Below are 24,376 nucleotides of genomic sequence, written 5' to 3' on the forward strand. Positions count from 1 at the left end.
GGTTTAAACATCAGATGCCACAATGATGTTATACAAAAAACAGAATCAAAATGACGAAGAACTAAGAGAAGGCATTTTTCTTACTAACATTGTCTGCATCCCAGACTTTGACTGTTCTGTCAAAAGAGGATGTAGCCAAGCGCGTTGAATTAGGACTGAATCGCACATCAGTGATCAAAAAGGAATGCTCTTCAAGGGAACCTTTAGCTTTGAGAGTGTCCATGTTCCACAATACTGCCTGCATTTCCAGAAAATTCAAAACCCTATTGCTTAAGCCATCACACTAGATTATGCATGTTCAAAAATTACAACAGGTTGTCAGTGTGCATGTACATTACCTTCTTCTCATGTCCAGCACTGGCTAGTAATTTTCCATCAGGGGAAAAGTGGCAACAAACAACTTTACTAGTGCTGGCCCGAATGCAACTGAACTCCGAAAATGAAAACCCTATAAGTTAAGATATGTTAGATATGCATCCAGGTAACTCTAATGAGCACTTAAATGATATGATGCAACCTGTTGCGATAGAAGTTCAAGTAATGCCATTAAAATTTGAAAAATCAAAGCAAGGCACTTATTATGACAGATCATTCTCACATTCATTATCTAAACATAACTTTTGTCTTGCATCTTACCTTTGCTAACATCCATACACCGGCCTACAGTATCCCTAGCATCTGTATCATCATGAGATAGAAATGACTCCACATTATCATCCAAGGACCCCTCTTCCACAAAGCGATCTATATCAGCCTGCCATTAAATACCTTTATCATTCCGGTTTCAAAAATTGAGCTAGTGAAAAACAGTGAGATCGGACTGCAATTAAATATTTTGTCAATAAACCTGATTTCTGAAAATTAAAATTGCTCTATTTCAGCATCATACTGAAAGCATCTAATAATTATTGGGAATAGCATAAGTATTATAAAAATGATAATCAAAAATAGCATAAGATTTTATAAAAATGGTGATCAGACGAAGTTACTCACTAGAGGATTGGATGGTGAAGCAAGGGCCCCAGATCCGTCAGATCCATACATTATCAACGTCTTAGATGAGCTGCCACTATTCTGCAATGCACCAGCCATGGACATTACATCTCCAGGGGTATGAGTAGATGGAGTCGAAGGTGCAGAACTTGGGGATGGACCAGTAGTATTTGCAGTTCCTGAGCTATTAGCTGGACCAGAAGATGACCCAGGCTGCTTTCTTTTTCTTCCATTTTGACCCTTAGATGCAGCCTTTTAAAACCACAAGAGACTGGACATAAGTTCTATAAAAAATGAACTACTCGAGACCCACCTGGATATTCACGTTCAGTCCCTATATTCTTTGAACATTCTCAAAGAAGAAACATTTTATAGGGGTTGACAGTAGAAGAATTTTATTAACTCGTTGAAAAATATTTAAAAATGCCTAATCTAATAAGTTTAACTACTCGATATGAAGATACCATATTGAACAATTTATTTTTTGTGTGCCACTACTTCCTGTCTCAAAAAGTCACCACATTAGAATGTGACAGCAATACCTGATCATTTCCACGAAAAGAGTTTGACATACTCCCCTCAACTGAAACACCAGCAACACCAAGTTTCTCTTGCTGCTGCTGCTGATGGCTAGTAACCTGAGACTGCTGGTTTGACAGAGCCTGCTGTTGAAGTTGCTGTTGTTGATTGTTCTGCTGCTGCTGCTGTTGCTGTTGCTGCTGTTGGATTTGAGCTATTTTCATCTACAAGTACAGATGAGTTTATGCTTTCAAACAATTCAAAAAAATTTGAGAGGCAAAAGATATTGCAAGCAGTTTCTCGTACAATAAGATATGCATCAAGAAAGTAAACAAATGAAGATGTCAAGAGCAGGGTTAAAAGTTAAAACAAGAAGATAGATAAGAACAAGAAAGCCGGTGTTCAAATATGGTAGCTTGAACAACTAGTAATAGAGCAAACAGCTTATCTGCCATTTTGGAAAAGTGGAAGTCTACCCTCTAAAAGCGGCTGGCAAACACAAGTAATCAGTTTCATGAAATTTAATAAGACAATTAACTTCAAAGTATCCCTTGAACCTGATTTAGCACCTCATTACTCATGATGCTAATACTTACATGGCCTTGTTAATTAACTTACTTCTTAGAGATGTTCAAGTTTCAAACTCCTGCATTCATGGGTTACCATTATAGCTTTTCTATCTTGTTCTCTCTATCCTAGGTCCATGATCCATCCCATTTTACTGTGTTGTAAAAAGTCCACAATAACACCTTAATCGAGGACTGAAGTTGGTCTTACAATTTTAGAATTCATTGATAGGGTTAATTGGGTACACCAGCACAAATCAATCTTAAACTCCAGACCTATTAAGCATTGAGAGGGATCAAAAGGAAATTGAGATGCAGATGTCTTAGTCAGTGTTTTTAAAACCGGAACCGGTGACCGGACCGGTCCACCTAATGAACCGGTTTACCGACCGGAACCGGTTTAACCGGGACTGGTTTGGTCTAAACGAACCGGTTTTAGAAAAATACATTAAATAATTATTTTTTAATGAAAAAAACTATTTTTAAGATTTAAAACCATGATTCCAAGCCAATAGAGACAAAATATGCAAAGATTGCTCATTGATATACCATGTAAAGCCTTAAAGGTGAATATATCAAAATGGCACCGAGTGCAATACATATCATCGACAAAATACATAAGCAATGAGGCTCTAAATGGCCACTAGAGTGCAAAAATAAAGCCTACAAACTATGGGGCCAGTGGCCTACTACAAGACTTCAGTCTAGACTCTAGACTCTACATATATGATAATAGTAATACTATAATAGTGATCAACATTATCACTTGAAGTTGAAACTTCTCATGAGTCTCAGTCATCATGATCAAACTCAGTTGGTTGAGTCTCGACTCCCAAACTGTGTAGCCACAAACTTCTCTATTGGTTCAGTGACTTGAGTCTCAAACTTCTGAAGGTATTCTGCCCTAATATGCCCTATTATTTCATTTGGTGCTCCACATGGCTTTACATGGCCTCCTATCCCAGCCAAGTGTTGCTTGAACCTGTTAATACCCCCTCCTTGAATGGATTTTTGGCAATATTTGCAGATCATTTTGCCATCAATCATATCACAATGAGCCCATGCAGTATCTTCGGCTTTTGGAGGCATGATGACTCCCTGGATGGTAGATCATAGAAGTGAGAAGTTTATAACACAAAAAAAAAAATCATGGACAGCAGACTCAAATGAGGAATTATCAAGTGCAAATCCTTACCTGGAAATGCAAACTAGCTCCCTTAGCCTCCTCTTGAAGATGGCAACTCCACTGACAGCTACACACTTTCTCCAAAATAGCTCCAACTCCAACTCCAAGATGACTACTTCAGCATAAACTCCACACTCTCCAAGCTCACAAACAAACTCACAAACACTCACAAACACTCCAAATCAGTTGTGTGAGACAAATGAGAGTGAGAGGGGTCTCTTATAGCTTGGAGAGGGCCTTTTTGGAGGGAAAATACCTTTCCCTCCCCCCCAAAACCCCTAAACCACAAACTGCCTGCGCTTTTTCATAAGTTACGGTGGGCTTGCCATAAACCGGCCGGTTCCGTCCTAAACCGGCCGGTTTTGACCGGTTAGGGCTAATTTTCGGTCACAAGGCAGAGTTAACCGGGTTTTTAGGCCGGTTCCGACCGGCAGGCCAGCTAACCGGCCGGTTGGACCGGTAACCGGTTTTTGTGAGCGGTTTTAAAAACTATGGTCTTAGTACATAAAATGTCTTGCCTCAAGCATTATAGGTATTGATTAATGCTTGGCATTATTTTCTTAATTTTTCCTTTTATACATTATGAAATTTTTTATTTGTAAGCACGGATGTCACACATATCCATTCTAGACTGTTTTGTTTCTAAAAGTTCTAAATATTATATTGAGCCAACTTATCTGGGCTGTAGAATGCACCTCGATTCCTTTTATATTTTGATTTACAAACACAGATATCACACATTTCATCCATTCCGGGTTCTTATTTCTTTTAACCTTGTATTGGACCAACTTATGCTCTAGTGTTAGGCATGGAAATTACACATCTCACTCATACTGGGCTGTAGAATGTACCTCACTTCTATCAGATCACTGATTACATGCATCAATACACAAGGCTTCAACAGGAGTCTACACAATAAGTACTAGAGTCTATGCACTGAAGTGCAATAATGCATGGTTATTTTCTGTGCAACCATATAAAATGGTATTCTAACCCAGATATCTAGAAATTATGATGAACTCCGACAAGGGACAGGCATCACACACACACTCAGAAATACCAATTTAAGTCCTGCTTAACACAGTCTTGAATCTACGATAGGCCATCATTCACACACCATATGACAATGCAGGTTTCAGTTCTGTAATACCCACCCATGACATTGTAAATAGTAAATTCAATGTGTAAATCTTTCATGTTAAATTTATGTACCTTGGTGGGAGCTTAAGGCCAAGGCCCTGCTAAAGGGATGTGATGCAATCTCTCCAACTGAAATCCACCTTTCGCAAAGCCCACAAATTTAATGTAAAATAAAGAGAAGAAAAGATGAGCAAAACTAATAGCTTGCAGGTTAAAGCAGTGTAAAAGGGACTTATTGGCTTACTGATTGCATAAAGGCTGTAAATTCTCGTCCCATTGAGTTCTTATGGTTATTAATGGACATTAATAAAATTTCGTTCACATCACTTGTCTTTCATATGCTACAACTGTACGTGAACAGTAGAAAACTGATAGTAGCTGTTCTATGCTACAGGACATGGAGCAAGTCTTCTCCCCTGATGTAAAGATTCCCGTGTAATGAAAATGTGCGACTGGTATTTTTTTGTAAGTTTATTTGAGTGGGAATCGTCGTTCCTTGTCTATTTTAGTAGTTGTTGTAACTTGTAAGTAGTGTATTTGTTAACTAGTTATTCAATAAAAGATATTTAGAGCTGTGAATAACATGTTATATAAGCATGGTTACACAAATCATGGCCAGAGCAAATGCAACAGTCATCTGAAAATTGTTGAGAATCATCTCTTGGACAAGAACTTCCACACAAGTCCATTGTAAATATGTGAGTAGTTTAAGATATTTTCGAAAAGTAATTATATTTTGTAACTCACTTTAGTAAAAAAGATGAAAGCCTTATATTTAGTAGTTAAATCTAAAATTGTCTCTCATGTATAACTTAGACTAAGAATAATCTAAAAAATAGGTTCTCCACTAAAAGTATAAAGGCAGGGCAAGGAAGAGGCTTTGAACATGCATCAACAATTGAGCAGGTTGAGTGACAGAGAAAGGGAGAGAACACATGAAATCAGGAAAGAGGCATTTCCAGGCAATGTGCAGTCTTGCACATCGTACAGAACAGTTCCATACAGTCTTACGGATTTCTATAGTCACTAAGTTCAAGGTATTTTTGGTATCCATGTAGTGCTGATTTTTCGGCGTTGTGTAAAGTTTCCTTCTAATCTTTTCAAAGAAATTAAAAACTGATTCGAAGGAGTAATTACATGTTGTATGAAATTAATTTTTTTGCTTTCTCTATTTAATTTCTAGCTATTGTGCATTTCCCTTCAGGAAACTACACTCAGAGACACACTCAGATGAGCATGACTAGTTGATTTGATGAGATTCCTACTCATCAACCTGGGCCTGCTATTTTCCATCCACCAGTCGCATTCCTGTGGTCATCAGCTCATTCACATATAGTGGTATATCAGTGCCTATGGCTCAAATCTCAGATGTGCCAAATGATCTCTCTGATGCCTTGGTTCCAATCAGTATGCTTCTTCAACATGGGATATTCTTGCTTAGAAATAGTGTTAAGCATTTAATTTGTTTGTTAGGTGTTAGCATTAGATAGATGTTTTACCACTTTTAAATTTGTAAGGATGTCACATTATTACTATGCCAAACCATCACGGGACATAATTGCTCTTTGGTGAGTGTGCCTTAGTCTAGGCCATTAGGTACTACTAAGAAATCAAGGTGGGTAGCACAGTCATATGCCCTCCATACTTGACATTTTTCATTGAACACTTGTATAATTCCATCACATCCATAGAAAATAAGCATTCCCCTAACTTATCGTTGACATACTAAAGATCATTCAAAAAATGATCATAAAGAAAAATAAAAAAAGAATGCAAACCTCAAATTAGTTCAAGCCAAATAAACAGCTAAGGACGCGAAGAGCAAAATAAATTAATCAAAGAAAACAAACCACTTCACCATGCCTATGTTGTAGAATGTAACTAGGTCCGGTATTCATAATGACATGATCTTTGTAAATGATGTAATAAAGAAAACAAAATTATTTTTGTAAGACTTGCTGTATGGGTTTCATGAGCAAGAGGTCTATTTATTAGTGGCTCCCATTGAGAGCCTTGGGATTTATTAATAAGTCAAAGAGTCAATGTCATGTATGAAAAAGCTCTTCTTGAGCCTATGTGTAATGTACACAAGTCTATAGAAATGTCTAAAAGCCCTCCAAAGCCGAGCACAATCGTCTTGAAGAAGTCGGCCAACAAAAGTAATTAAATACACTTCATGTCGGCTTACAATCAAAAGTCACATCCCTTCGTTGGTTCAAGTCAGCTAAATATGATAGACAAACTACTATATATACCCAGCTAGGGTCTGCGTAAAACAAAGGTGCAGGAACTCGGATTCCACTGTAATTTTGATGGGTACAATGAGGCTTAGGGATCTCGGCTCCACTGCAATCTTCGGAGGAATACAAGTTCTGAGATCTGCATTACAGGAGTATAGATTTCGGATGTCTCTGCAACTGAGATGGGTAATTACAGTGATAAGTATCTGTGTCTCGGCCTCCTCATGATCACAGTCTCAGCATACTAAAACGCAGTCACTGTCTCGGTGATATCTTAGTAATACACTCTCGGATTAATTATGATGAAGAGGATCACGATGATCCCACAGTAGCACATACAGTCTCAGCCTATTTATTATGATGAGGATAATCTACTCTCGACTTGCTCACTGTCACGGTCTTGACATAACTACAATGGTGAGGATCTTGGTGCAAGGAGAGAACATACCCTGTCTCAGCATACTAAACAATCTCAGCATATCTATGATGACAAAGATCTCAATACATGGAGAAAACACAGTCATAGACTCTATATCTTTGCGATGAAAAGATCTCACAGTGACACACCATACTAGATGCAGTCATGATCTCAACACAGTTTCAGTTATGATCTCTGTCAGGCCTGAAGGTAACTCCTCAAATCAACTGTGTTTATTCATTAGGATTCCTCACTGTTATATACACAAGGGAGTGACTCTTGGGTTTCACCTCCCGATGACTCTTCGTTTTCCATTATTTACAAGTGTTCACCCAATCCCCATGATTAGGTGTCAACATTCCCCCCCTTAATCTAAAGGATGTTGGTGAGTCCAAGCATCATTCTAAATCTTTCAAGCTTTTCTCTTCCAAGTGCTTTGTTGAAGATGTCTGTAATTTGCTCATTAGTGGAACAATGGCGTAGATGGATTGTCCTGGCCTCGACATGATGTCGAATCAGATGGTATTTTGTATCGATGTGCTTCGTTTGATCATGGAACTTTGGGTTCTTGGCCAACTTTATTGCAGAGGTGGTGTCAATCATGAGTGGAGTTGAATGTACTTGTTTTACCTGCAAATCTTCTAGAATTTTCCTGAGCCACACAATTTCTTTTGTTGCCTCAGCTGCTACCACATATTTTGCCTTTATGAACTAATTGTTTGTGTGATCTCCAGGAGACAGCTCCTGATCCAAGACTCATAGCATAACTGGAAGTAGATACCCCAGTTTCTTTATCTCCATCGAAGTTTGAATCAAAGTATCCAATCAAAGCTGAAGTCGCCCACCTGTGTATACTTGAGTCCAAAGTCTTGAGTTCCCTTCAAGTACTTTAGAACTATTTTTGCAACAGACCAATGTCCATCGCAAGGCTTTTGCATAAACCTGGAGAGGATTCCAACAACAAACGAAATGTTTGGTCTGGTAGTAGTCAGGTAGTTGAGAGTTCCTACAAGTTATCTATACTTTGTTGCATCCTCAAATTCTTTTCCTTCAATGGATTTGAGCTTTAAGTTTTGTTCCATTGGAGTAGTCAGAGGATTGCACTCAGCGATGCCAAACATGTTCAACAGATCTCCAATGTACTTCTTTTGAGAGAGGAATATAGACTTCGAATGTTGAGTTACTTCAATACCAAGATACTAGTGAACATAGCCCAAGTCAATCATTTCAAAACTTTTCTTCAATTCCTTCTTTATGGATGCAATGTAGCTCTCATTGTTCCTTGTCATCAAAAGATCATCTGCATATCCCACAAGATATACATCTATTTTGCCAACTTTCTTGACAAAGAAAGTTGCATCATCAAGATCATAATGTTTGAAGTTGAGTTTCGAAAGATGCTCGGTTAACTTTTCATACCAGGCTCGCAGTGCTTGCTTGAGGCCATACAAGGATTTCACAAGTTTGCATACTTTATGTTCATGTCCTTCCACAGCAAATCCTTCACGCTGGGACATAAAAACATTCTCTTTTAAATCTCCATTCAAGAAAGCAATTTTTACATCCATTTGATGGACTTTCTAATCGTTCTGAGCTGCTAGGGCAAAGAGTGTCGGGATGGTAGCCCATTTTGTTGTGGGGCAAAAGTTTCCCCATAATCGACCCCTTCTATGCAAAACCTTTTGCCACAAGCCTGGCTTTGTGCTTGTCAAGTGAGCCATCAACTTTATACTTGTTCTTGTAGACCCACTTGCAGGCAATTGGTTTGGTTCCCAATGGAGGATTAACCAGCCTCCAAGTGCCATTCTTTATCAAGGCATCATACTCCTTTTGCATCGCTTCTTTCCATTCATCATGAGAAGCGGCTTCTTTGAAGGAAGTTGGTTCAAAATCTGTAGACAAAATCAGTTCACAATCATAAGAAACATTCATATCAACAAGTGAATCAAAATCATCTACATCACCTCCATTTCCCCTGGTTGAATTTCTTATTCCTATCTTTCCAACCTCATCAAGATGAACGCTTTCAAGTGTCTTTGTCAGCCACTTTGGGGGACCTTTCTGAGATGGTCCAGGTTGCTCAGTTGATTGAGTTGAGACTAAATCAAGATTGAGTCTCCCAATTCTATCAATCACATCACTCAAAGTATCATCAGTGGTTGGAGTTTCATATGGGGGAAAGAGTGCTTCAAAAGAAGATTCCACAGATTGATCCAATATAGGAATCCACCCTTCAAGATGTGGAATCTGATTATCAAATTCTTGAAATGATTTTGCATTTTTGAATCTATCCAAGCGATCAAGTTGTCGTTCAACAACATTGTCAGCTTTGGAAGATTCAAGAAAGATTACATCTCTAGATACAATAAACTTTTTATTAACTTCATCATAGAGATGGTATGCTTTGGAGGTATTTGAATACCCCAAGAAGATACACTTACGACTCCTTGCACCAACTTTGTTTCTATGTACTTTTGGTATCAAGGCATAACAGGTGGAACCAAAGACCCTGAGATGCTTTACCGAAAGAATGTGGTCATACCACATTTCATAAGGTGTCTTGTTTCTAATAGCATTAGATGGACATATATTCTTTACATATACAACACATAGAACTGCATCAACCCAAAACATCAATTTTACATTCTTGAAAAACATCATGGAACGTACCATGTTTAAGATTGTCTTATTCATTCTTTCAGCTACTCTGTTTTGTTGGGGATTATAAGGCACATTTGTTTGATGTTTGATCCCAAGTTGGCGAAGATAGTTTTCAATATCATTTGAAGTGTATTCTTTTCCATTATCAGTGCGAATAGAGCCAATATGAGATTGTGCATCATTTTCAATCCATGTATGAAAGTTCTTGAATGTTTGAAAAGCATCAAATTTGTTCTTCAATAAATAAACCCAACACATTCTAGTGTAGTCATCAATAAATGTCATCATATATTTATTTCTATTTGCAGAAGGAACAGGCATTGGACCACATAAATCTGAATGAATGAGTTCAAGTTTTCTATGTGCTCTGCAATGTGAATCATGAAAACACTGCTCAGTATGCTTTCCTAGAATGCAAGCATCACATTGCTTAAGTTTCCTAGGAATTGTGTGCAAACCAGTAACACCATTTTTCTTCAACAAGCGAAGGTTGTCATAGTTCAAGTGTCCAAATCTAGCATGCCATAAAAGACTTGATGGAAATGTACCTTCATCATAATGAGAACTGTATGAGAAATTTTGTGCACAAGCAAAGGTACCTTGCAGCTTGAGAAGCCTTTCTTCTTCTATCCCCGTCATGACAAGTGAGTGATCTGATGCTTTTCTCACCTCAACCTTTCCATCAAACATATGAATGGAGTGTCCTTGCTGGCAGATGTGGACCATGGATAGCAAGTTTCTCCTCAACTGTGGGAGATATAAAACATTATGCAGAAAAAAGTCTGGAAGACCAGGCAATCTGAGCCTGCTTGTGCCAAGCCCCGATGGCTTGAGTTTTGATTTGTCTGCAAAGTATACTGCTCCATCAACATTGTCAATAAATTCTTCAAAAAAATCTCTTCTAAAAGTCATGTGGCAAGTTGCTCCTAAATCAAGGAACCAATCATTTTTCCAAGAAGCAAGTAAATTGTTTACAAGTCTTCACTTACTCCAATATTACAATGAGCCACAACATAGTGAACGGATTCAAGTGCTTTACCTTTCTCTTTGTCATTGGTTTTACCTTTGAATTGATTTCTTTCCTACTCAATTATGTCCCAAGGCAACATGTGGATGCATCATGTGATCCACCTCTATTGCAACATATGCAATGCAAATCAGAGTTTTCTTCTTGAGAGTGTCTACCCCCCTACCTCTGAAATTTCTTCTTCCTCTTCCTCTGGAAGAATATTGAGCATGATTCTTCTCTCTATGTGTAAGACATACAGCTTCTTCAGAAGACTGAGCTGTCTTTTTCCCAAAAGCTTTCTCTCTCTCAGCAAATTTATTCACAAGGGAGTTAAAGGTAATTTCTTTGAGGTTTCCATTTGCTTACAATGACTCAAGATAATTTGAATAAGTGGGATAAAGTGCCTTGACAAAAGCTATCAGAGGAATGTCTAGTTCAAGATTAGTGACTTTGATATCACGCATAATAGATTTTACTTCTGATGCAAGAGCAAGAAGATCATCATTTTGTAATTCAAGGCTGAACATTTAATCATCAGTGGGACAACTTCAAGCGAAGAGTGTGAGTCATAAAGTTCCTTCAATTTTTGTGAGGCTTCAAAAGCATTTGAAAATGGTGAAATATGGCGACTCACCTCTTCATTTATAGATGTTGCAATCAAGGCATAGGCCTTGTTGTTCTTGTTTTCCCAAATGGCGAATTCATTGTCTAAGGTAAGCTTTGCTGGTTCATTGTCTCCTTCTCCAACACAAACTCCTTTCCACAACTCACTAAAAATGAGAGTGTGTTTGATCTTCTGCGACCACTCAGGATAGTTCACCTTACTGGTGAGAACCACTCCCACAATAGATATCAATGGGTGCATTTTAAAATCTGTGTACTGTCAAAAAAACTTTTGTTGCCAATGTATAAAATTTGCACTCCTAGGGATAAAAAAAATCAATTCTGGTGTAAGATAAAAAGAAATTCACTCTGATATATTAAAACATGGGTATTATTTAGGGGAGGTGGTATATGGGGGAGGGAGTATTTAGGGAGGGTGTATATGGGGGAGGGTTCAAATGACAGCGTGTGGTATATTAGGGAGGGTGTATATGAGGGAGGCTTCAAGTGATGTGTTATGAAGTAGATACCATGTCTACTGTGCAAGAGGGAGGGGGGTAGACTGTGGCAAAGGCGGAGGTCGACTACGACAGAGGTGGAATACGGACCAAGGTCGGGTTTTGTTTTGATCGAGGGTCGAGCAGGGAGCAACGCAGTGCATTTCACTGTGGTATGGGTTTCGAGAATCATGCGGCGCTGGATCGATGTGTGGAAAACACATGGCCTGACATCCTAGCTGAGGTATAGTGGTATTGCAATCAGAGAGCGATCCACTATGGAAATATGGAGCAGTGAGCGCAAATGTGTAGCGTATCACTTATAAATGTGTGTCGAGCAGCGTTATATGCGTGGAGGAGCGTGGAATACAAAGCAATTAAAAATCGAATTTGTAATGGTTAACCCGCGGTGGTATGGAAAGAGCGTACAACAATGGGAGTAGATTATTAAAAAAAACGCAGTGGAGAGGGGGGTCACGTATTGCAGCATACCATAGGAGTTGATGTCGCTGAACCGGTGGTATCGAATACCACCACCACCATTGTAATACGCGTATGGAGTCAATTGCAATGCCCCTGAACCAGAGCGTAGTGTGTAGGATGGGTCGAGAGGCGGTGTGGTGTGGGAATGTTGAATGCAGCGTTAAACAAACTGTAGAGGGCAGCGTTCAATGGGTATAACGTATACCACAGTGGACCGGAGCCAATAGTGCAGGCTGAGACCAATAATGCAGGTATAACGTATAGAAAGGCACAATATGAGAAACCACAGGGGCAACGCAGGTGTATAGAATGCAGAGAAAGTGACAGTTCTGCAAAACAGGCAGAACAAGGAAGGAGTTACAGGGGCAGAAAAACTAAAAATGGAGTTGGCTCTCATACCATGTCAGGCCAAGAGGTAACTCCTCAAATCAACTGTGTTTATTCATTAGGATTCCTCATTGTTATATACACAAGGGAGTGACTCTTGGGTTTCACCTCCCGATGACTCTTCATTTTCCATTATTTACTATTTACATTATTTAAAAGTGTTCACCCAATCCCCATGATTAGGTGTCAACAATCTCAGTATAGATATAATCTTGATGAAGACATAATTACAAGGTGAAGATCAGAGTGAAGATGTGACAATGGTGCAGTAGCAATAATCTCGTAGTTATGAGTATCTCAATGAAGGTGCAGTGATGATAACTTCGGTGAAGCAGCAGTGATGATGATGATCTCATCCATAACAAAGAAGAGGATTGGTGTCTTGGTCTTAGAGTGGCTTAATAGGTCAAGGGTCATGGTCTTGGTATTCGTCAATTGGAATATCTATAGGAAGAATTTCGTGCGGATTTTCCTCTCAAAAAGTGAGAGGTTTTGGCCCTGGCAGAAAGCCAACATCGTGGTTCTTGTCTCTTTTGTTTTTGGTAACACTATTTGATGAACTAAGCAGACACACTCTAATAATAAGGAAAGATTGTACTAATAAGAATAGTTAAAAGAACCTCACAAATAGTTATCATGAGACGAAGAATCTTGTTAACTCTAATTGCCCTAGATTCTTCAACAGCCTCCTCACCCCCCACCCTCTTTCAAGTCTTGGTAGCAAAAAGCTTATCTAAAGAAAAAGGACTTGGAAAAAAATTAAAGAAAATCAAAAGAAAAAACAAAAACAAAAGGGAAGTGTGTGTAGGCTGAAGTAGTAAAGGCTCTCTCTCACAACACTTTTCAAACAAATAATGATTCCTAGCCACAACCCAATCAACTAGTTGGACCAGACTTAAACCCTTAGCATCATATATGAATTTGGAAGCTAATTCATATGTTAACCTTATGTCCCTTTTCAGAATATAATATTGTACACCTACTATGACTTAGATAAGATAAGATGCAATAATTTTACAAATATCCAACAAATGACCACAAAAATAAGTGAATGGCACTGATGGGTACATCCATTGCGAATACAATGTGGAAGTGCAAACGCAACTCCTAGAAAATGCCAAAGCTAAAGTTAGGGTAAATGAAGTCAAGAAGAAATGCAACAATAGGAAAACATCATAAACAAGTATATAACTGGATCAAAGGCCCCGATGATGCAGAAGACACTTTAAGTGAATAAGTCCAGGTTTGGAGGTCAATGACGTCAAGAATGCCCAAGTCTGATAGTCAATGGCAAGGGGGGGCAACAGTGGTGTTGGCTCACTCTCAGAGTCCTCTAGATCCAACGAAGAGTACGGTGGCACGATCCTGGGGGGTGTTGGAGCGAGGGATACTCTTAGCATCGTAGGCCAAAGCAAAGAAGCTCTAGATAAGTCTTTGGTTGCTTTGTTGGGACCAGGGAGGGACCCACCAAGGGGGCACCCTATTTGGGAATTGTCTAGAACTAATCTCGCTAACACTTTGGGTGTGAATGAACTGATGTGTTGTTTCGCACTGCCATAATGGTCTCAAGGATACTGAGTGACATCCATCACGGGTTGTGGTTAGACCCGATCTCTCACTACTCTGTTATCTAAAATATATTGGATCTCAACTCGTCGCTTGTTGCGTTGATCATCTGGATCAACCTGAAAATATGATTTGATCGTTCAAATCATCCCCGAGTGAGGCGAGGTATCTAGGATATAGGATCTATGTCTAAAACGCTCCCTGATTAAGAGGGTTAGACATCTTTGGTCAAGATACCAAAAGAAGGTGGAGAGGGATCCTTCTGAATATCTATAGATGCAGTGATAGCACCCCCTGATCTCGTAATATAAGGGGCACCTGAAAATGAGGTGTTGCTCTGTCTCTAGCTCCTAAAAGTGACATGCCTGGCAGATCCTATCAGATCATGGCATATGGTATTGAGTCTCCACTCGGAGTCGGTGAGAACCAACCCGTAGCTAGCCCAAAGGAATCCCGAGTGAGTGCGTTGAATGTCTACATGTGTATGAGGGGTGAACAATGATACCATCTTGTAACTCCAAAAAATGTTCAAGGTAGAAGGGCATCTTTAGGCCCAAGTCCATCGGGGTGGGCGCATCCAAGTAACCTGAATGTACAATCTATAGATATCCTCTCTAATGGACTGATATAGTATCTGTCTAAACGGCATGAGATGGTTCGAAGCAGAAAGGGAGAATGTAAAGGGGGGAAGACACTCTAGAGAGATGGTCAATGTCTGGAGAAGTCGAGAAAAATCTAAGAACCACCCTCGTGTCTAGCCTAAGGAGTGAGTCAAAGTAGCGTGCAGTTCCATGTTTTCCAATAGTTTGTGGTTCCCAATGTAGTGTGCAAATCCCAATGCAAAGGTTCTTGAGGGGTTATTGGTCAAAGTGATTAGAAGCAGCGGTGAAATTTCTACTTTGATCCAAGAAGAAGAATATATGCTCAGTCAAAGAGGGTTATACTACTATTGGGGGCACATGGCACTCCTAGTGGCATTTTAGAGGTCATTCCATGGACAAATGGGGCAATTGTGACACGTACAATTTTTTTACTACAAAACCTAGGTTACAAAATTTTCAAGCAATCAAGGGTGTTAGAGATATACACTTGGGGCTTGCTTCTCTAGGGGATTGATCACATGTGGAGCTAAGAGTGCCCTCTAACTCACTCAAAGGAATCTTTGGACCACGAAAAATGAACAAGGCAAGCAAGGAGAAGTCTTCAAGAAAATAAAAGAAATAAATAGCAAGGGAAAGGAAGAAAGTATATATTTTAAGAATAAAAGTACCAGGTTGACTTTGTCAAGGGAGACGTTGGAAGGTCAAGACGCAAAATAAGGAGTACTCAAAGTCAAATCAAGCAAAGGATGGACCAAAAAAGAATTTCTTCACCAACAAATCAGCTCAACTCAATCAAGCAAGCATCCAAAGCAAGTCAAAGATCAATTTGCAAGTCTTACCAAGCAAGGAAGATGTCCACACATGCTAGTCGTTGGGGAACGTCTTACTCTTTTGGAGGAATGTTGTGTTGAAATTGGGTAGCATTGGGAGGTACTCTCCCGCAATGGTATTTTGAGGGAGATCTAGGCCTGGGAAGTAGGTTGGACTCACTTGTATAAGCAGGTTGCAGCGACAAGAGTCTAGTAAAGGAAGACCACGCGCTATATAAGGCCTGTACAGAGTTGTTTGTGGCAGGGTGTGGGATTGTCTAGGGTTGCCAGCCAAGTTTGGTGATAAATTAGAATGCTAAGGCTGCCAAATGCACAGAGAGCTTGTTGTTGAGCTGATTGTGAGCTTAAAGGGAGCTAGTAGGGCAGTTTAAGGAGGTCAAGGAGTGTTGAAATTATGATGTTCTATATTGGAACAATTACTTATTCCAAAAACTTCTTTCTATTGCAATATTATTTAAGCAATCGTAAATATAATATAAACCAAATGCACAATAGAAGACAGCCAAGAACAAAATGAGACACAGAGAATTTAGGTCCAATGACCAAGGCAAAACCCACAAGGGTAAACCCAACTAGATTTTCTTCTATTAGATATCAATTGTTTAGCAGAGATACAAAGTACAATGAGAGATCAAGAGAATGAGTAAGTTCACCCAAATCTAAACAAGTAGCATGTGTTAAGAAATCTAGGGCATAGCAATTAAGTGATTTCTCTTCTATTAGTAAATGCTTGCGAGTGCTTTTTACTTCTTTAGATTATGATCTTCTTTTATTTAGGTTATTAGTGTTCTTCTTCATCAAACAGCTACCAATGCATAAACCATAAAGAGACACAAAATATGGGCTATCAGCCAGGGCCAAAACCTCTCACTCTTCGAGAGGAAAACTCGAACAAATTCTTCTTCTTATAGAGATTTTAATTAACGAATACCAAGACCAAACCCTTGACCTATTTTCCACTCCAAGACCAAGTCACAAATCTTCCTTGATGGGATCCTTGTTGCTTGAGTCAAACCTTTGCTTCTCCCTCCTTCTCAGCTACCCTTTAGAATTTGGTTTCCTCTTCACTGCTTCAGACCTATACCTTACTTTGCCTTCCTAGGGAACCTTAGATGCAACACACGTGAGATATCTATGGCAATCCAACCCCTTAATCTCCTTCGTTGACCTGAATGATCTCTTCTTCTAACTCGGCTTCTTCAACAAACTTCACTCTTTTATGGAGTAATAGCAGTCTCCTTTTTCCACACGTGTGAGAGGAGTTATGCCCAAAAACAGTCCCAAAATAAGTTTGTTGACTTTGTTGCTCCTTTCCTTCACTTTGTTGGTTCTAGGGATTCTATTATGACCTTCGCATTTCAGACTTCAGACTACTCTTCACCGAAAATTTTGTATCTAGAATGGAATGTGCGCTGCCTATTTATAGTCGTCTCCCAAGGTAATAAGCCGACTTTTTGGAGAGTAGGCTGGTACGTCACTTGGAGGAGATCATTTAATTTGACTTACAGCTAACTTGAAGAGCGTGCATCTCTAAAATTTCAAGTCATCCCCCACAAGGAAATCACTAGGGTTTTTAAGTGGATGCCTTAGTCATCCTACCCACTTCAACAAAATCATTCTCATTGGATTTACCCTAGAAGACTTCATTTTCCCATTCAGAACAACCCACTAGTTGTAGTGGTGTTGATCAAACCCAATTTTAAAATAATTGCATTTCTTCTTTCTTTATTACTAGATATTTAGAATTAGGGATAGGGTTTTATGTGAGACATTGATAAAAAGTGATTTATATTGATTGTGATTGCTCATAAAGTGGGAAATGCATTTAATAGTTACATAAAGGCAAAATCTAGCATTCTTTACATGTTAGAACTTATCTTTAGGGTTGACTTCATCATACTTTTGTTGTTTTATGCATGTTCTAGCCATAGAAACTCTTTTGTAAACCTTAATTCCTTGATATTTATTTGAAGATCTTGTCACATTGTTGATTTATCACTGAAATACTTTTCTTCTTGCTATTATATGACATTGCATGCCTTATCATTGAAAATTTGCAAAAGCCTAACTTATAACGACCTTATGATTGGTATAGCTGGAAAAAAGTTGTTGAGGCGATAGTGGCAATCGATCTCTTGTTATCCCAACATTTGGATCCACCTAGTGAGACTTTGCATTAGACCTGCTAGATTTCGCCTATCTAATGGTTTCAGTTTTAAATGTTGTGATTTATAAATGGATTTGATTTTTGAACTCTAAAAGTGTTTTTAAATTTAAAAAACATTATTATATTTTTTTGTACTTGATGTATCCTTGCCGTATCTGGATCTTGGATTTTCAAATCCCAGATCTGTATCTGTATCTGAATCCTGGTAACTTAGTATATATAACATGAATATGCCAAAAAACGTGTGAGTTCAAACTTCAAACCACAATGATGATGACAATGTGTTAGCAACCTGCATTAAATTTCCACTTATTCTACAAAGGCAAAAAAATAAACAATATTGAACCTCGGCAGTTATCTAATTTAACCAGTTATTGACAAGGCTTTGGCCTAAAATGGATGCCTAAACTCTAATTGCAATATGTGGAATAGAAGTCTGGTTGTAAAAGCAAACAAAAGACGATGAAATCCACTAGAAACAGGTTGAAGTAGAAGCCACCTAATAGAAATCATAAGTTCTATGAACTGCACCTAATATTCATTCAAATTGAAAAATAATATTCATTCAAATATAAAAAACTCTGCAAATTTGACAAAACCTTGACAGTTATAATTGGATTACGTTTCTCAAAATGTTTTAATAATTTTGCAAAGGGAGATCTATGGAATAGCAACTGGAACTACAAAAAGCTATGTGTTATAACCACAAGATAAAATAAATTAAAAATACTAACAAACAGAAAAGATAAATAGTTTAAACATTCAAACATCAGAATTACAACACCCCTAAATTTCAAAGAGATTAATCATGGATCATTATAGAGCTTGCACTATGTTCACTAGAAAACAAGAAATATCCACAAATGCATTTCCAGGGAAATGACACTGCACACACACCTTCAATATCATGTCTGCTTCAGGTCGTGGCAGTGGAGACCCAACATTCTGGGTCATGTCACCAACAGCATTAGTTTGGCCGTCTTTGCCTGCAACAGCATTCCTGTTACTCAGAAGCATCCGAAGTCTTCTGCTTTCCATATCACCAAAATTAGAGCATGGTGCAGACGTCAGATTTCCTTGGGCTTGTGCTTGGAGCAAAAGCTGTTGTTGCTGCGGAGTTAACATCTGAATCTGATGATATTGCTGTGGAGATTGAATGAAAGATTTCTGTGTTGGTAGAAGTCCTGGTCGAAGTTGGTCAAGACCCTGGACTCATATAAGGTAAAAGCTAACATAAGGAATGTTAAAAATTATCATAATACCTGAGTGGCATGCAAGTCAAATACGCAAAAAGTTAAAATAACTAAGCATCTCAAACAGTAATCATCCAAAATGGTAAGATGTTCTTAAAGTTACAGGAACTTTAGAATATAGTTCAGCCATCAACAGGAATGTTTATTGCAAGTCACTGTTTGTGTGTCTGTGTACATGTAAATCCTTCATCATAAATTTTATAATCTTCTCAAAGGGATGAAATTTTCCAACAGGCTAAATCCAGCACTAGACATTGGCAAAAATATATCAGCAGAAAGACAAATATATATAGGTGAAATATTTAAAAACCGACAGCACATATGGCTTTTAATTAACACCGGGGGAGATTCTCATCTCTCCCATGGCTTAAATGTATTTGATAAGGATAGTTAAGGCTAAAAAGTGTCAAAAATTAGACCATTGTCAGAAGATTCTTCTCTCAGGAATTAGCCTATTACCCTAGAGAGCTAAAACTGAAAACGCAGTCAAAATTACAGCTGTAGGGTACGTTAACCTACAAACACATACCACTGATAATATGAACATAAAACATGCCAATCTGAACTCTCAAAACAGAATCATTGTTTTTGTATTAAATCTGAAAACAGTATGAATAAACTAAACAATGCTATAGCTCAAAAACTCAAACTCTCAAACCACCACAGTGGTGTTCCCTTGTCCTTTACAGACTAGGAAGAAGAGGAAATACAATAAATCTGGACACATGCCCAATGGCACATCAACAAAGAGTATAAAACCCTAATACATCGCCATTCATGAATAGATAAGCCAAGTAAAGTACACCTCTATTGGAGATGAACTGAAGCATGCAAACTTGCATCCTCCTAGAGATCTGCATTCTTTACTGAGATTGGAAATCCATATGCATGAGCACCTTCCTGAACTAGGAAACTCCACCCTCTAATTATTTGTGTATGCAACTACAAAATAAAGAGACTCAGCATTAGCACTGAACCTCTAAATAAAGAAAAGCATTTAAACTAAAACTGAACTGACAATGGTTCATGCATGCTATCAGCAGACATGTGCCCCCTTTCTCTCTCTCCATAAATGCCCTTGCACCACCATAACTGTTGTAACTTGTACATAACTGCTGAAAGAGGGTGACTGTTGCTACTGTCTACTCTGCTCGAAGATGAAGAGTATCATAGCTGGAAGCCTAGAACACAGTCTCAGCTACACGCTTCCAAAACTAACACTCCCGCTTAGTGAGAAAAGTGTTATCCATCACACCAAGCCTCTCCCTGAACATCTTGTACTCTTTGCCAGGGACTCTATCACAATATCTGCAACATACTGATCTGTAGGAATGCACTTAGGAACAACTACTACATTCTGGACCCTTTCCCTCATGACGTGGTACCTAATCTCAATATGCCAGAACCAATTAATGAACACTGGATTCTCAGTGAGTTTGATGCAACTCTAATTGTCACCTTAAATCGCAATGGTGTCCAAAGTGTGATCTGTCAACTCTGCTAATAACTTGTGAAACCAAATGGCTTCACAACCAGCAATGCTAGCTGCCATGCACTCTGTTTCATTCAGCTAAGTGTCACTGGAGCCGACATCCTACTAAACCAGAAAACCATACCTGAACCCAAACCATAGTCATCTGGTTCAGGTTCATGTTCAAATTTGACAATAAAGAAATTCGTAAAAAAAAAAATCACCTACCCAAAAACCGTACATAATGTTTGGCATTAGCCCATGGGGTGTAGAGCGTTCAGTGACAGTGTTCTGTTAAGGCACTCTGTGGTGAAAAGGCCACCAGTTCAAAACTCCGTTGGCAAAAATCCAGCCATGCTAAGGGCTAGTGTGGCCAAGGCTGGATGTGATCCCCAAGTGATTTTGACAACTTAGATGCCCCTAGGTCACGGCTACTCGAGCCACATGTTAGACATGCCAGCCATCTCAGGACTCACATAAAAAAAGGTTTGGCATTAAGTTCAGATATATATATATATATATATATATATATATATATATATATTATTACGTTTTATACAATTATATAAATTTGACTTTGTTTTAAATATACATTAGTTTAAGTTGATCAATAGCCTATATGATTTATAACCTAAGCCGCTATTGTAAATGACTGATTCACAATCAAAAAAACTAAGACAAATCTCCATCCTCGTCCATCTTCATGTTTCCATTCAGCCTTCAAATCTGGGGCCATCATAAATTGAAAAGCTTCTCCATTTCGATGGGCTTGCTAGAGAATCAGACACGTTGCATAGCCTAGCACCAACACAGTGATTTCCACTGACATTGGTGCACAATCTGTCCAAGACTGGAACTTCGGGAAAATACTAGCAGAGACAACGTATTTTGTGGCCATTTTTCATCATAAATAGTACATTCCTTGTGCTCGACCCACATTATTTTGAAACAGAATCCATAAAGAACATCATTGAATCTGAGATAGGAAATCTCTGTCGAAAAGAATAAATCTAAGGTAAATATAAGGGTGATTTTAACTAGAAATTACATATTTATTATTCCACTGAATTTTAAGGGTGAATTTGTACAAATTTATTCGTCATCCCTTCAAATTCGGCAAATTTCAAACTTGATCATTAAAAGCAACCGAACCCGGTGACTTATACCCAAACTAAAGCAACACCCTAAAGTGCTCCTCCCATCATTGGCACTACATGCCCACTCAAAACCTATAAACCCATGTAGCACAAACTCTACTTCAACAACATATCTCAGACCAACATGGACCATGCCCTTCAAGTTCTGGAGCACATGTTTTGCAGCATCCCATTGCACCTATCTGGGCTCCACCATCCTGGCTCAAGGTGTTGACAGTAAAATAAATATCAAGTCTAGTATTTACCAGATACACAAAGGAACCTATCAACTGCCCTATACATATATAGATCAATCAAATCTGGTACTAAATCAGCAAATGACGTAAGATTTGCTACCACAGAGTTAGCCATGGAATTACAGTCCATAATCTAAAATCTCCTCAAAATCTCAACTACTACATAACCTATCTGAGCAAAACTTCACCTTGACTCTATCACACCTCTAGACAAAGTAGTGCCTCAAGCCAATATCCTTCATATCAAATTGTCTGGTCAACTCTCCCCTGCACCATGCTATGAATTTCTCCGAACTTCTTGTAAGTTTAAGATATTTACATGCAAGACTAAAGCAAGCATATTAAAATCAGCAAACAAACAGGAAAAACTAGAATCTACATCTGTTTAGTGAAACCCAAACCTAAAAGATACTCATCAATCCTAGAGTACCATGAATGCAATGCCCGCTTCAACCCATAAAGGGTCTTCTTCAACCTACAAACATATATCTCACACCCATACACTGTGTTACCCGCCAAAATGGGTGACCCTATGGGAGAAATTATTTCTCCAATTCTTTACGTCCAGCCGGCCAGCCATGGAACCCCAAACAGCCACCAAAATCTGACAACATGCCATTTTATCTCAGCCACCTGCATCAGTCATATACTTTCTCACACATCAGGCAAGAGCACATGGACGAAGGTGGGCCTCTGATCAAATGGTACTTTATGCATTTTGCAGTCGGGTGCTTTTGCTTGTTTATATTTGGGCTTTTGATATGGATTACGGGGTAACCTGGAAGGAGGGGTTTTGACCGTGATATTGTTCCCTCACCTTAAACAGGGGGTTAATGTTCGAAGGTGGTTCTGCATAGGTCATGTGCCAAACATGCAGCCAGCCACATCAAATACTCCTATAACGATTATTTAAATAATTCCCTAAATCAAGACATCGGACACAATGTTTTAAGACTCCGACTCCGACTCCGACTCGGCCGAGGATCGACTCCGACTCCGACTCCGAAACGGTAATGACTCGGCCGGCTCGATTTCAATGACTCGGTCGTTGTAAAAAATACATTAAATATTTATTTTTTTTATAAAAAAACATAATTTTAAACATAATTTTAAAGATTTTCATTCATGTTTCCAAACACACAGCATTATAATATAGATGGAAGACAACATATGATCAAAGTAGGCTCATGAACCAATCCATTATATCAAAATGGTACCCAATGGCAATACATAGTCAACTATCATACATGATCAAAGACTCAACAAAATACAAATAACGAAGGAGGCTAGAAATGGCCTCTACAACAAAAGTAAACTGTGATGGTGACCACTGACCAGACTCCAATACTAGTACTACTGGCTAGTAGCTACTGCCAGAGGAGCCAAGATCATCTCGACCAATCTCTGGATCATCATCATCGGAGTCAGACAAGGGGCCCCATGGCTCCTCCTCATCATCGTCTCCAACTGCAACTGTAGAAGTGGTGCCAGTACCACTAGCAGGCTGTGCAGCAGATGCAAGCTGAGATAGAGTAGATATGCGGTTGCGCTTCTGTCGTGGCTGAGCAGAGGAAGCACCTACAACTGGAGTCCTACTCCTTGTTGGCTGTGAGACTGAGGCTGGTGGATTGGGATCTGCATTCAACTGAACAGGCTGAAGTGGATGTTCAACTTCAAGTTCATCAAGATCCTCATCAGGATCAAACTCTGGTGGACGACTCTCCACTACCCAATCTGATGTTGGATCAATGTCTTCCAACACAATGGGATCTGAATCAGGTCTTTTGTTCAGCAATTGGTTTCGTCTGAGCCGAAGGTTGTATTGGACAAAAACTAGATCATTCAACCGTTTTTGATCCAAACGGTTTCTCTTCTTTGTGTGAATCCTCTCAAAGACAGACCAATTGCGCTCACACCCAGATGCACTGCAAGTTTGACTCAAAATACGAATTGCAAACCTTTGCAATTGAGGGCACTGGCCACCAAAGGCCTCCCACCATTGTGCTGCAAAAAACATAGGAGTGTAATGAATTATGAGTTAGATGAAGGCTGAAGCTCAACAAAATTACAAATTATATCTAACTTTCAAATTATAAATGATTTAACAAACTTTAATAAAAAAAAGTAAAACTGTAAAACCATTAAGAAATTGAAAATTGAAATTTTTGTTTACCTGGCTCATCTGCTTCTCTTGCAATCTTTGCTAGGTTCTTCCCAAAGGTACCTGTTGCATTGCTGAAGGATGTGACCTGTTGATGTATCTCCAGCTGATCAGACTCCGATGGGATCATGCGTTCAATGCAATCAACCAGTCCATCTCTGACCTCCCCCCTCAAAGCTCCTGACTCCTTAGCTTTATAATGATACCGTGGGTTCAAAAAATACCCAGCTG

General features: G+C 38.9%; 1 protein-coding gene across 2 annotated transcripts in view; it reads right to left on the reverse strand.

Annotated features, from left to right (window-relative positions):
• Nucleotides 1–24,376, reverse strand: part of LUG (transcriptional corepressor LEUNIG) — an 81,792-nt gene that overhangs the window by 14,358 nt on the left and 43,058 nt on the right. The window contains exons 9-14 of one of the 2 annotated variants that reach the window (XM_089449618.1): nt 18,765–19,073; nt 1,536–1,736; nt 994–1,074; nt 637–754; nt 339–448; nt 89–238 (exon numbers count right to left, since the gene is read on the reverse strand). In XM_089449618.1, the coding sequence (XP_089305744.1) occupies nt 89–238; nt 339–448; nt 637–754; nt 994–1,074; nt 1,536–1,736; nt 18,765–19,073 (969 nt within the window). Of the gene's footprint in view, nt 1–88; nt 239–338; nt 449–636; nt 755–993; nt 1,246–1,535; nt 1,737–18,764; nt 19,074–24,376 lie in introns of both variants that reach the window. The other variant, XM_089449617.1, reaches the window with a different exon arrangement.

The sequence above is a fragment of the Pinus tabuliformis genome, chromosome X (assembly GCF_031772625.1).
Source record: "Pinus tabuliformis cultivar Carrire ecotype Pingquan chromosome X, CPIR1, whole genome shotgun sequence".
Classification (NCBI taxonomy): domain Eukaryota; kingdom Viridiplantae; phylum Streptophyta; class Pinopsida; order Pinales; family Pinaceae; genus Pinus; species Pinus tabuliformis.